Raw genomic sequence first — 13,306 nt, 5'->3', positions numbered from 1 at the left:
CTTACTGTCTTCAAAAATTTCTGTATGCTAGCCGAAATTCTGCACACTTCATTTTTAAAAGCAGTATCGGTGCCTCTAAAAAGGGTAGTTGCTAATGTAAACTATTAAAAAAAGCTGTGTTAAAACAGTTCCTGTAGCTCTCCCTTTAAAAATAATGAGACCAAACATCAGGAGCTAAGAGATTCACGCAATCCCCTTGGTCTAGGGGAACACAGCCGGGCCAGTTCACCAACTCTTCCCTGGCCCATCCACCACAGAAGCCCAGCAACTCCAGTCTTAGCAACACTTCATATCACACATCAGTTTTTACATAATTTTTTTGCTGTTTCTGATAACAGCAGGAATTACTATAAATATCAGGTTGTATCTTCATTGATTGTGAAACACTGGCATGTAAGCACCTATGTAAAGCTTAACACATCTGTGTTTAGGCTATCTCAGTATCTGTAATATTTTCATATAAATCTAAAAATTAATCAACTACTCATTTATAGTACACTTCACCAAACAATCCACTGTGCAGAACCGGTCAGGAAAATCCCACTCTAAGATCTACAATGCTTTAACTGAATAAACACCTTTCCTAGAGGAAGGTACAATTACTTAATTTCCTAAATTTATTTTTCCACTTGTCAGCTCAACAGTATTTTAAGAGATTATCTCTACCTAGTTGAAACATCACAGCTTTTTCAGAGAAAACTCAATGTCTGCACTGAGTTTAATCTGCAGAAATCATAATTCCCAGAAATTTATTAGCAGGCTATCTGGGTGACAGCTGCCTTTTATCTGCATTATCCATGAAAAGAATTCCCAACCATCTGATAACTGAGTTACTCCAACAGCTTAATGATCTTCTCCTTCCTAGATGAAGACTACCCGATATGAATCAGTGTTATTAAAATTTCCATTATAAAAATATTAAGCCTATATTGTTTAAGTCACTGCATTTAGTTCTACTGAAAAGATGAATGAAGTCTACAAATAAAATAAAATTATGGTGATACTCATCATAAAACAGTTTCATTGCTGGATTGCCAAAAACTGATTTGCTCTCCCAGACTCTCAGAAGGAATATATATTGACCAAAAAACCCAAAAAACCCCCACCCACTCCCAAAATACCCCAAATCCAGTAACTAGAAGATTTCCTCAGGATTAAAAACTTGTACAGCCTATCCTCAACTGTCACTCATGCAACCATACATACATAAAAATCCACAAGCTACTTCTTACTTTAGCATACATAATAAATATGTATTATTTAATTTAGATACAGATATTTTGGAATGCAGCATTCTAATGGCAGAACATCAGGACAGCCTGAGCACCAGCGGAACAGATTAAACTCTTTCATCTACTCTGTTCAGCTTGTTCATCCTCCACATAGCATCCAATTTTTGGACTAAACCAAGAAAAGCATCCTATACTCCAAGAAAGAATTAATAACCATCTTTAGCACAAAATCTATGTCAGTTCTAATCACACCTTATTGTAATGGAGGTTTCAGGTACTTCCTGCACATGTTTTTAAGTGTCTCAAGAGAAACATATAAAAAAACAGTGCTGGAATAAAACCGCACAGAAATACTAACCCAAGAGACTTTAATGTGGGTGCTGGGGTTTGTGTGTAAATATATATGTAAATGTATGTGTGAAAAAAAACCCTTTTCTTGGTTTGCAATATGTAACCAAAAGTGTGTATTCTATCTGCCATCTGTTGAAACCAGTTGGGGAGGCGTTTTTCTGTATCTCTTGTATAACCCATTCCTCATAACCCCAGGGGAGAGGGCAGGCGCCTTCTATTTATGGGCCAGCTGTTAAACCCAGGTGTGGCAGTGTTCTTATCTCTTCCACACCCATCCTCCCTCGGGGGATATCTGCTGTTAATGGGCCATTAAGGCTCAACCACGACTAATACAATTACATCATCCCACTGTGAGATGCTCCACCCAGTGGGAGGAGCCAAGCATTCCTACCTGGATAAAACCTGCAATTCAGAGCACCAGTGCAGCCTGTTTTCACTGGATCCCAGAGGAACACCAGACCCATCTCACCACCACTAAACCCCTTCTACAGGATCATCTCTTCATCTCTACTCCAACAGAACCACATCTGTTACTCCAGGAGGACTTATTTTGGACTGCTTCCAACACCCTGACTAACAGGGTGTCAGGTCTTATTCCGATTCTGTCGGTGTTTCTAGGATTGTTTGTTTGCTTGCTTGTTTTTTGTACTACTACATTTGTATTTTTAATATTCCTAGTAAAGAACTGTTATTCTTATTTCCATATCTTTGCCTGAAAGCTCCCTTAATTGCAAAATTTTAGTAATTTGGAGGGAAGGGGTTTACATTCTCCATTCCAAAGGAAGCTCCAGCTTTCCCTGGCAGACACCTGTCTTTCTAAACCAAGACAAAAACCCTCAGGTATGAAGAATGGGAGCAATGATGACATCTTCAGTACTCCAGCTGGGCAGCTGTAAGCAGTGAAGAGGTATTTGTGGCTGATCTTATATACGCTTTCCCATCAGTTTGCACGAAGATGAATGAGTGAGTACACCTGCAGAAATCTCAACACGTGTTTAACTTCTGATTTTATCTAGCAGCCTTTTATAATCACTCCCATGAAAATTCCCCACACTTTCCCTTGAAAGTTCAATTTCTTCCAAAAATGCCAGCAGCTTTTGCGACTGAGTATCTCTGGCTATTCCTTCTCAAACTATGATACATTGTCTTCTGCTGAAGAATAACTGCATGCTCAAAAAAATAATTTGTTTTGGTGAGGTTCCTTGAACAATCTGCAATATCAAAACCTGGATGGCCTCCATATCCAACAAGTATTTAATACTTATACTGGTTTTGTTATTTCACTAAAAGTTGGACATATATCTGGAAAAATGCTTTGAAATTAAGGACAAACCAGAGATGTTTAAGTGCTTAGAAAAGGGGGAAGAAAAATTGACCATGTCTGATGATGGAACTTCTATTTGTTAACCACCAAAAGTCCTGGTCCTGTCCTTCCCACATCAGATCTAAGCACTATTAATTCCTGGATTGCACTATTTCTAGAGCCATTGATAACAATTGAAGGTTTTCCTTAAAAATAAATGGTTTAGGGTTTCTTCAGAATTTCTGTCCATACAATTGGTTATTTACAACAGGAACATATACAGCTCTTTGTCATATACATCACAAAGTCGACCTCAGCTACAGCTGGCAGGTACGCACCGTTCTTACTCAAGTCACAATCTACTTAATGATGCTTTTGACTATCCTCCCTCTACTAGTGTCAGATTATCACAGTAAGGTGATGAACTTTGTCTTTACGGTAACATTTTGCACATTCACCCTCATAAACACAGTATTTGCTCTTGATCTGGCAGCCCAACATCTGCAAACTCAAGACCTACACTAAGACACCTGTCAACAGATTCCCTCACTTAGTATCTATATTTACACTGGAGAGACTTGATTTCTTTTCTTCCTCAGATTTTCCAACAGGAAATAAAAGTCCTCACTTACTTCAAGCCTCCTCATACTGAAGTAGTAATGGCATAGCTGGCATTATGAATCCAACTCGTTTCATTGCAACAGCCACCCGGCATTAAAATGAGGGAGTCATAAATATGCACAGTAATAGAAGCATACACTTTAATCTCCAGAAAAGTATCTTGCTCTTGTTTCAATGCATTCTGTGGAATTGTTTCGTTCACAGAAAGAACTTCTAGCTAGAGGTTGTTGAGCAATGCAACGATACAATGTAAGGCTGGGCCTTAATTTGCCGTTTTTCACTCTCCAGCTATCCAGCTAATCTGCAGTCCAGAACACCAGACCCCCTTCTTCAGAAATGAAAGATTGCGTAGTCCTGAGCTGTAAGGGAATGGCATGGAGGGAAGACTGCCTTCAGTCCTGCATTCCAACCTTCTCCAGCTTAACAGGATCCTGCTACAAGTAAACTCTCATATCTACTAATTAATCTGCCTGAAAGCCGAGATCTTCCACTGATCTTATCAAATTACATTGGAAGTGTTGTTGTTATAAATGAAGAAAAAATATTCACCATATTTGTGAATGACAGGTCATCCAAACTTGTAGTTAAGCTTCTAAGATCATGATTAAATACCAGTATCAAAGGAGAGCTCACCAGAAGTGGAAAGGATAGGTCCTCGTTAAAAATCTATTTTTATTTCTCTTCAAAACCATTATTTCTACTTCTATTAAAACCATGCTTTAATGCAACTTAAAAGAATCCTAGGCCCATAGAGTTCCCTTTCAGTTTGTTTTCTTTTTCAAAACTCAAGTAATTAGTCAACCAAATTGTAGCGACAATAATCAACACACAGCAACAGGCACCATTCAAGTTATTGCTTAAGTAACCAATCTAAACCAACCAGAACTTCTATTGTTGTACTTAATTTAGAAAATGCTAATCAAAGAGAAAACTTGGTGTTCATCAGTGCAGTCAATGTTGTATATGCACTACTGCATACATTTTAAAAAAAGAAGGTATAATTTTTTTTGTGCATATATGCAATGTGCATACATATGTGTATTTATATACCCACACACTGAAAAGTGTTAACCTTAACCTGGACTAAGTGGTGAAAAGCTCTAGAGGCAGCTCAGATAAATTTAAAAGTACCTGCACTAATAATAACAGGTACAATCACTTCAATAACAGTAATGAAGAGACTTCTTGTTTAGCCTCAAGTCGAACAGAATGAGTTGTTACCTTAACTTTTAACATTATATATAAACAAAATAAGTCAACTGCAGTAGAACAACGACCACAGAAAAAAAAAAACAAACAAATACATACATACCTTCACTGCAAAAGGGTCTTTTGATACCAGAGAAATTCACCGTTTCATGGAGCGTTTTCTCTTCCTGACAGTATTCACAGTATGTAACTATGCAGTGCAGCTTCTTATAATCATCAGAACATGCTCTGCTGCAGAACTGATACACTTTGCTCTAAATGCAAAGTTGCAAAGCATTGTGAATAAGGTTAATGGATAAAATCTTAAGGTCTAACTAGTGCAACTTGAAATAACAGTTGCCATTAAGACAACTTACAAAGTAAACTGAAGTGCAAACACATAATTAGAAAATGACTTCTAATGCTAAAACTTCACAAATCCCAATGAAGCTGACAGTGCTACAAATACTCAATTTCACATGAAAACACTGAACAGAAAATATGCCACTCAATCTCAGCATATCCTCTTTAGATACTTCTCTCAGTTCATAAAAAAGTGTAATAATTGTCTATCATATCTACAATAACTGGAGATGAAAGAAGATTTCAGACCTACAGCTCATCTGAGAAAATATATTTTTTTAAATTCCATAGATACTATTTATGACTAAAAACTTCTGCTTTTATCCATACTGAAATTAAATTATATTCTACAGAACCAGGTAGATTTTGACTGAACTTTTAAAGAGAAATATCAATACCTTATAGCTAGAAAAAACTGTATTAAAGTCCTAAGTTTAAACTTTTAAACACATAATCATTTAAGAATAACACCATCCCCCCTTACCTCCCATTCCAGTACTTCTGGTTTTGAACAGAAAGAACTTTTGCAATAATTACATTTCAACTGAATATCACTAGGAGAGATGAACTGACCATTTGTTGAAGACTGAACACTGAGAGTCTGAAAAACATAAATATATATACATACATCACTAAAAAAACAAAGTTACTTTTAAAACATGGGGGGTTTCAATTAAGCTTACAGTGTTTGTCAGTTTAGGAGATTATTTACCCTCAAGAGCATTTCTGACAAAAGCACAGAAGGTTGGTTCTTTACCTTAATTTCTCCTCCCTTTTCATCTCAGGTTTTCCAATTTTGACTCTTTACCCTTATATCCACCACAATTACTTTAAGTCATAATTTTTTACCTTACCTTTCTTATGTCTTTTACTTAAGGGTAAACACAATTTTTTTGTAAAAATGAACAAAATGTATCCCCAAACTGAACCCTTTTATTAATTACAAAACATATATTTTCGGATAAATATAATTCACAGCTTGACAGAGATATAAAGACCAACAAACAAATATTTTCAAAGGCAAGCCTCACCAAGGAAGATTATCAACACCTTATGTAAGCATACCACCTGAAAATACAACTATCAAAGTAAAAGGCTTTCAGCGAGAAACCTCATCTACTCAGATTAAGAAAAAACTTGCTAACAGTCCTAAGTAGTCCCAATCCGATGGCAGGAAGATGCAATTATTCACACAGCCAGCCCCTAAACAATCCAGGGGTTTAAAACTGAGAAAAATACTATAGATTGCACATGTAGGTATGAGAAATTAGTTCTGTAACTGAGTCATTTCTTTAATGCATTTCTGAGGCAATCAGTAGGTAAGAGAACTCAATTATATGTGCCAACAGAATAAAGTGGTTTTCTACATTCCCTGATTAAGCAAGAACTATCGGTGTATTACAGATGTGATGTTCAAGACAAAAATCTGAATCAGTAGTAACCACAGACACTTGAGGAATCCAGGACAAACTTCTTACATCCTCTTCTCAAAAAACTTTCCCACATTATTTGCAAATGTGGGGAAAATTTACAAAACAAATACATTTAAAGACAAATTCTCTTCAGACAGATTTGTTACTACCTCTCCAATGTGTAACAGTGAAAATCCAGAACATTTCTGTTACAGGACACTTTTCTTCAGACTCTCAGGTTAATAAGGGCTCACCTACACTAAAAATACATATAAAAACTATGTTGAGACTTATTGCTGATATAAACCCTGATCTTTGTGGGTTGGCACTGCTGAGTGCTAGCTGGCAGTGCAAACAGTATCATTTTATGCAGCTGCATTAATTCTGTATCAAGAGTTTGCACACATTAAGTAGTCATGCATATTTCCCAGTCACAGGAACGACCTGAGAACCAAATGCCCAGCCGCAGAAAGATGACACCTCAATGGCCCACTAACTTATAACTTATATATATAAATTCTACAACAACTTTTTTCTGATGCCTGCACACAGTATTATCATATTTCTCCAGTGATATCCAGCAAATGTCCCTGTGGCTGAGCAAGGTTTGCTTCACTTTGGCTGCTCTAAATAGCTGAAGACTTGCACAAACATGAGGGCCACAAAGGCATTTTTAACTGCAAGGTACAACCTGTGCACTTCTGCCTTTGCAGGTGTCTTCACAGAGCAAACACCACGCTTGACACGTGCTGCTGTGTGGCTTACAGAAGCCCTAGAAGCTCTCACTGAAAACGAAAAGTAGTCAAGAATACCCAGCACCTCCAGTTCAGGAGATGTAAAGAACTAGCACATGCGGCAACTTGTACAGAAACACTGAAGACAGAGGAAGGAATGAAGATGAACTATACTAAGTGGTCATCAAATAAAAAGCAACTCTTATCTTTCACGTCTGTAGCTACCTTTAAATATGGGACTTGAACACCCTACTGTGAGGGCTATAAGTTAGAAGTAAAACATAGCTTTTTGTTGTTTTCTGAAGTATGCCAAAGTTACCTTCTTTTATTTCTCTCCATTCCTGTTTACTGGGGTAGAAATCCAGACTCACAAAGTCTAAGGGGCTGGTAATTGAAAAATAACAAAAAGCTAGAGAAGTGAGAAAAGCAAAGTTTGAGACTATTTAAAATTTGAACTTGTTTAAAAAGGAAATTTACACATAACTATAGATTAAACAAATCTAAGCTATTAAGCATTATTGCTTAAAAAAAAATCAAGCCACAAGCAATGTTTTTTATCATGAGCTCCTCTGGTTAATTAAATGTTTTTCTAGAAACATCTGTAAAGAACTGAATTCATATTACTGAAAGTTCTAAACCAAGCAGAAGATGGTTTTTAAATCAAGTTAATCACAACATTATTTTGTATGCCTCTTTAAAGTTTCAATTATACTGCTTACAATTAAGGACTGCTTCTGCATAATATTTTGAGCCAAGATAACATGCTTGTAGTATTTTCACCATCGTGCTCTGCTTCTGACTTAAAAGGTACCTAAAGTACCTTTAGGAATTACTTGGGAGCATAATTATACACAAATAATAATAAAAGAAAAAAAAAATCATTAAAATCTTTGACCATTCACCCTGAACACAGTTTTATCTATGCTATGTTGTATCAAAGACATCTTTGAAGTCATGTACCTGTTTGTTTCTCTGAGAGCCTTAAATAACAAGAGCATGGGAAGCGTAAGCAAAGCAAAAAAAAACCACTGTAAAGCCCTTTTCAGCCTTCAATGCAACCAGCCCAAACTGTTTTAAGTCAGCAGTTTAATAACGAGCACTAGGCATGCACAGCCCAGGATGTCCTGAGAAGACCACCACAGCAGCACAGTTTCTGGCCTGCCCCTGCCATGGCAAGCTATGTGACAGAGTAACCGGCTACCCTTGCTCACAGCAATGTGGAATCAAATTGTGCAAACATTTCCCTACTTAAGTGTACATGTAGAAGAGCTAGTAGGCAGCCAGAGTAAGGTTAGTAGTTTTTTTCCAGCTCAGAAAAAAACCCCCGCCTTTGAAAAAATCAAGCCGTTCTTATTGTGCACGAAAGAACCTAAAGAGGAATCTTCTACATGCTCTCATTCTCTAGGAGTGTTCCACAAGCAAAATCAAGGGTACTAAATTTAAATAGGAAAGGAAACAAACATTTCCTTTGCACTCATGCATACACAGACCTTCCAGCCTGGGCGTGGAAGCCTCAAATATTTTTATCATTTTCAAATTTAGAAGAGTATTTGTCTGTGTGTACATGTGTGTACAAGAAAGAGACGTAATATATATAGCTAAGAACACTTCCAGGCACCATCACAATGGTGAAAGAGAACAGCATCAGTGAGTAACCAGAGAGAGTATCTTGCTAAAAACCACTGTACTTTTAATTCTTACCCATACTGGTCCTACAGTTCTCCAGATAAATCCATAAACTGGAAGCAAAACCCAAACCAATTAAAGCTTTGGCACAAATTTTTGCACAGACTTGTATTTTGCCAGATAGCCAGTACTGTCAGACACTAACACAGCTGCTGATTTTGAGAAGACACTTGTATTGCAGCCTCCACATTCACAATAAATAATCAGCAGTTTATTTTTCCCTTAACAGCAAGATCTCCAACTGACCCACTGAAAGTACCAGTATCAATACTGATTTAAAACACTACACCTTGGAAACAGTTCTGTCTTCAACTCTGCAATAACATCCTCCAAGACACAGTGTGGAAGACAAGACTTGGTCCCACTCTTCTACCACCAGCTACCAAACAAAAACTACATAAAGCAGGCTGTTCTCTCTCTTACAAGATCAAATGCTCTTACAGGCTGGCTGCTCAAAAGAGAATGTAGATACGGACATAAACTGTACAACAGGGAGCTCAGCTCAATCTTTCCAATATTTCACTACTTAAAAGAACAATGAGCTAGAAACAAAAGGTTATTTGGAAGACACAATTACAATCAATCCTGAAGTTCTGTAAAACAAACTTCGCCATTTGTAAACCAAAAGGACTAATACCCCTTGCAGAAAGGGGTCCCAAAAGGACTCCCTTGCAGAAGGGAGGAAACACAGGCCTGAAATAGCAATTATTCTGTTCTGAGAAGGATAAACCTTAAAGAAAAAAGTCTAGGATGAACAGGCACAGCAGGAAAAAGAGATGAATATGAAGCCAGAAAATTAAAACGAGCTATCTTCATTAGTAAACACTGAAAAATATGGAGCACCATAGTAAATCGGTGACTTTTTCAACCTTACATGTCACTTAGGTACAAGAGAAGCCTCAAGGAAACACTTAACAGTCCAGTGCTCACATTGTGGTATACCATCCTTTCCACCTAAATACTAAATGAACAAAGACTAAAACTAAATACAAAGAAGCTGTTCTCATATGTTCACCTCTAGCCTTATGGTGAATACATTTGATTCTTCTACACAGTGACTATACAAAAGCTATCAAAAGTTAAAATCCAACAGTGCTGGTTGAGCAAACTAACTGGAAGCAAGTGCCAACCTACCCATTCTTGGTCTTTACTGAGAGCTCAGAGACTGCAAGGCCGCTTCAGTTAAACTGCACTACAACTGACAAGAGATCTACGTGCAGCACTGAGACTGCAACAGAAGCATGAGCACAAGGACTCAGTTAAGACCACAAACCCACAACCAGCGTTAAATGATCTGGCAGTTCTATTCAAAAATGTCGCATAATGTTGACTTATGTGCAAATCCAAGAAGGCCAAGGTTGAATTCATCGTTCCCTGGCCATATGCGTTCCGAGAGCTCTTGGGGATGCAATTATCGTAAAAATCACGTACAATAAAATAAATGTTAAATGAGTTTGCAAGAAGTATTACAGGTCTGTCATTACATACTAACAATACGCAGGTATTCTGTTAATCTGTTCCACTGACAGACACCTACTACATTGGTTGTGATGGAAACACAGAACATGGCTGCATGACAGAGGTCCTACCCAGGGTATCTTAAAGAAGCAATTAAAAGACTAATTTGCTATCCAGTTGGCAGAAAACAGCAACGTTCAATGACAAATGGGAAAACCCTGTGTGGGTGTAACTCTTCAACAACACATGAGGAAGCAATTATCAATTATCAAAAGTAAATCTGGGAAAATTTTTTTTACATATAAAAATTTAAACATTCTTTAAAAATATACTTTGATCACCAAGAGATTAATAGCTATAACACATTTCACTAATGCTTCAACCTTAATTCATACTGAAAATATGACACTTTCAACAAGCAGAGCGGCCTCATCCAGAGTGCATGTCATTAGCCTTGCAACCCCCCAGTTTCTGGCCACAATTTAAACAGCTAGTTTTGTCCATAAATGAAACAGCTGAGGCTCTAACCCTTCATTTCAGAAGGAATCACTTTCCTCCATGGCAGACCTCTGTTAGTTCTACATTCGACATGAAAATTTTGTTATTGTGTTTAGTACAAAAGAGGCTAAATACGTTGATCTTCAATGCAAAACAGCAAGGCTCACATCCATGAAGAGGCTAAGGTGGTAAAAATAAGGTGAGGAGCAATACAGCTTTGTGCTTTCTAACAGTGTAAAGCAGAAATTGGTTGTTATTATCCCATTTCTTAAGTTTGGGACAGCAGCTAATGCTATTATGAAACAGCACTTTGATCAAAGAAATTGTTAGAAGCCAGCAGCACCGCTACATAAATTTTAACTCTCAAGCATGTATATACAAGCAAGTTAGTTTAATATACACAAACACAGGCACACAAATACTTAGGGAGGAAAAGATTTAACACAACAGCTAACCTGAAATTTAGCTACACAACTGGAATTGCAAAAGTTGTACAGTTTTCCATCAGGCATTGTGGCTTGATATTGAGGTAAAGAGTTTCGCTTACAAAAGTGGCAAATAATTTCCATACCTAAAAGAAAAATGTAGTTTACAAACATAATAAACAGAAAATTACAGGATAAAAAGGAGTATTATAGGTGAGCCCTTTAGAGTTTTTAATGTAGAGAACTAAGATTAGTCTGTTTTCCGGTCAGCTTCGCCAAGTCACACAAAACAAAAGAAATTACAGAAGTTCAGATAAATACTTTCACTAAACATCAGTACTAAATATGAAAAAATCTTCTTCCATAAAATTCACTGGAGCATTTTCAACTTCAAGTTGAGATCTGCTTTGCACACTGAAGAACACACCTTTTCAGTTATTTACCAGATGAAAAAAATTACCTAGAGAATATCTATATGCAATATAACTACCTCCCTTCTTATCCATCTCCTGCTGGGAAAAAAAAAAAAAAAATCCAGGGTGGGATTTATATCAGAATTCAGAGAATATTAATTCATATGCAAAAAACCTGCACTATCATGCTGTGACACACTGGAGCACATTATGCTTCAGCATTTCCTTCACAGGAAGCCTTAAGACAGTTGAAAATTCTTTCCAATGTCACAAAAAAAGGCCAGTGGATTTGGAAAGGAGAGGAAAATTAATCCTCATGAGTCCATCTACAGGTGGGTGTGTGTTTTGTTTTTTGGTTTTTTTTTAATATAGTTAAAAGCTACAAAGTCACATCTCCATAGACTAACTGCAAAACAACGCACCCACCCCCAGTGTTCAAACTTTTAAAAAAGTCTACTCTTAGCAGTGATGAAAACCCATCATCCTTTTCACTTACTTTGTGATTTTGCATATTTTGATTTGTGTGTGTTCAAGCATACAGTTGAGCAGCATGGCTCCATATATCCATTAGGTCCTATGCACTGAGTCATGTCAAAAAACCTGCACTGAGCTCTGCAGCCAGTACAAGATGTTAATTGGCCACATTTCTAAAACGTAAAACAAAGCAAAACAATGAGTTAGTTAAAACTATGCTTGGCTTGTGGCTTAAATTATGGTCTAAAAGAAAAGTTTTATTTCTGTCATCTGCTCCCACATCAGATCCTTCCTACATTAACTCCTGATCTTCCTCTCAAGAACATTCAGCACTATGGTTGGATCTTCTACTCCTAGGAAAAAGCCAGCTAAAACAAACCTTCTCTGTAACGACACACACACATACACACACACCCTTCAAAAACCTCAAACCAAACATCTCAATTCCATCCCAAACCCCACTGTCTGCAAACTGAACTGGCATAAGAGTATGCAACAAGTTGTGCTGAGTTGAAGAATTTGAAAGAACTCTATTCCTCTCTCCTTGCTGATGGGACAATAGTTGTAAGGAAAGGAACGGGAATCTGGCATGGCTAAAATGATTCACAGAATGGGTAAGCTTAGAAAAGTCCCTTGGTCCAACATCCCTGTTCAATCAGGGTCTTCCTAGAGCACATTGCACAGGATTACATCCCAGATGGTTCTGGAATATCTCCAGTGAGGGAGACTCTGTAACTTCTCTGGGCAAGCTGTTCCGTTGTGCAGTCACCTGCACAGCAATGAAGTTATGAATATGGAGAATTAAAAAACTTTGGGGGGGGGGGAATGTATCCCCAATCCTCCAGGCAGGAGGAACACACTGCAGAGTTTCTATGCTGAACTGTGACTCCATGAACCTGGTAACAGACTCGATTTTGACACCTCTTGACACTGCAGACAGTCCATCAACAGTTTTTCCACAGAATGGAACACATGTTCTATAAAAAGCACAGAAAAAGCTACACAGAGCAGAAATACCAATGACACAGTCAACATCCAAAATCAATAATTCTGATGTGCTACATACATTACATATGCCAGTGTCAGGCAAGTACCTCAAGCACGATAAAACAAGTTTCAGAAAAAAATACCTAGACACCTTCTCTGCC

At 37.4% G+C, this 13,306-nt stretch overlaps 1 protein-coding gene across 8 annotated transcripts in view; it reads right to left on the bottom strand.

The window, feature by feature from the left end:
* Positions 1-13,306, bottom strand: part of ZMYM2 (zinc finger MYM-type containing 2) — an 84,307-nt gene that overhangs the window by 30,490 nt on the left and 40,511 nt on the right. For all 8 annotated transcript variants that reach the window (XM_040054525.2, XM_040054517.1, XM_058424287.1 and 5 more), the window contains 2 exons: positions 5,543-5,659; positions 4,820-4,970 (listed from right to left, as the gene is read on the bottom strand). In XM_040054525.2, the coding sequence (XP_039910459.1) occupies positions 4,820-4,970; positions 5,543-5,659 (268 nt within the window). The remainder of the gene's footprint in view (positions 1-4,819; positions 4,971-5,542; positions 5,660-13,306) is intronic.

The sequence above is a fragment of the Hirundo rustica genome, chromosome 2, assembly GCF_015227805.2.
Source record: "Hirundo rustica isolate bHirRus1 chromosome 2, bHirRus1.pri.v3, whole genome shotgun sequence".
NCBI lineage: Eukaryota > Metazoa > Chordata > Aves > Passeriformes > Hirundinidae > Hirundo > Hirundo rustica.
Note: the sequence above shows the minus strand (reverse complement) of the source record. Positions and strands in the feature narration are given on the sequence as shown.